This window comes from Nicotiana tabacum, chromosome 16 (assembly GCF_000715075.1).
Source record: "Nicotiana tabacum cultivar K326 chromosome 16, ASM71507v2, whole genome shotgun sequence".
NCBI lineage: Eukaryota > Viridiplantae > Streptophyta > Magnoliopsida > Solanales > Solanaceae > Nicotiana > Nicotiana tabacum.
In genome coordinates, this window is record NC_134095.1 from 87,340,705 (window position 1) to 87,342,118 (window position 1,414).

Here is a 1,414-nt window from a genome sequence, read left to right on the forward strand (position 1 = left end):
TCTACCTCGGCGGGAATGACAACTTTGGTACCATAAGCCAGCAAATAGGGAGTTGCCCTAGTTGATGTGCGGACTGTGGTACGTATCCCCATAAGGTGAATGGTAACTTCTCATGCCATTGCTTGTGTTTTTCTACCATTTTCCTTAGTATCTTCTTGATGTTCTTGTTGGCAGCTTCCACGTCTTCTCACACATGGCTTTCATTAGATCACTGTTGAGATTGGCGGCATTATCAGTGATGATGGAATCGGGAACCCCAAATTGACAAATAATACTATCCTTGACAAAATCTGCAATGACTTTCTTGGCTACAACTTTGTAAGATGCATCCTCCACCCATTTTGTGAAGTAATCGATGGCCACTAAAATGAACTTGTGCCTGTTTGAAGCAGTGGGCTGGATCGGACCGATTACATCAATTCCCCAGGCAGCAAAAGGCCAAGGTGCACTTGTTGCATTGAGTTCATTTGGTGGTACCCTAATCATGTCTGCATGTATCTGGCATTGGTGGAATTTTTGGACATCCCGGATGCAATCTGTTTCCATGGTCATCCAAAAATATCCAGCTCTGAGTATCTTTTTGGCTAGAACAAAACCGTTCATATGTGGTCCGCAGGTTCCGTCATGTATTTTCTCGAGCAATCTGGAAGCCTCTTTGGCGTCAACGCACTTTAATAGTCCTAGATCAGTTGTTCTCGTATACAAAATTCCTCCGCTTTGGAAGAAATGATTGGACAACCTACGTAGTGTACGTTTCTGAGTATGGTTTGTCTGCTCTAGCTATTCTCTTTTTGCCAAATATTCCTTGATGTCGTGGAACCATGGGTTTTCATCCGTTTCTTCTTCGATGTGGGAACAATAAGCTGGCTGACTATGGATCTTTACTGGAATGGGATCGATGAAATTCTTATCCGGGTGCTGCATCATGGATGACAAAGTAGCCAGTGCATCTGTGAACTCGTTCTGGACTCTTGGAACATGTTTAAATTCTACCTTTGTGAACCTTTTCATCAATTCTTGTACATGATACAAGTATGGTAGTATCTTAGTGTTTTTCATAGCCCATTCTCCTTGAACCTGATGTACTAGAATATCCGAATCACCAATTACCAACAACTCTTGTATATTCATATCGATGGCCAAATTGAGCCCCATGATACAAGCCTCATATTCTACCATATTGTTGGTGCACGAAAACCTAAGCTTTGCGGATACTGGATAATGTTGACCTGTCTCTGACACCAAAACTGTTCCAATACCCATTCCTTTGAAGTTTACAACTCCATCGAAGAACATTCTCCAACCATCGTAGGCTTCAGCAATGTCCTCTCCTAAGAATGACATTTCTTCGTCAAGAAAATACATTTTTAGTGGTTTGTATTCCCCTCCCATAGGATTTTCAGCAAGATGGTTT

The 1,414-nt window shown here is 42.0% G+C and overlaps 1 protein-coding gene across 1 annotated transcript; it reads right to left on the reverse strand.

Annotated features, from left to right (window-relative positions):
* Positions 1–780: 780 nt before the first annotated feature.
* On the reverse strand, positions 781–1,131 carry LOC142170318 (uncharacterized). The gene has a single exon (XM_075232199.1). It carries the CDS (start codon positions 1,129–1,131, stop codon positions 781–783), a length of 351 nt encoding a protein of 116 aa, XP_075088300.1.
* Between the last annotated feature and the right edge of the window lie 283 nt (positions 1,132–1,414).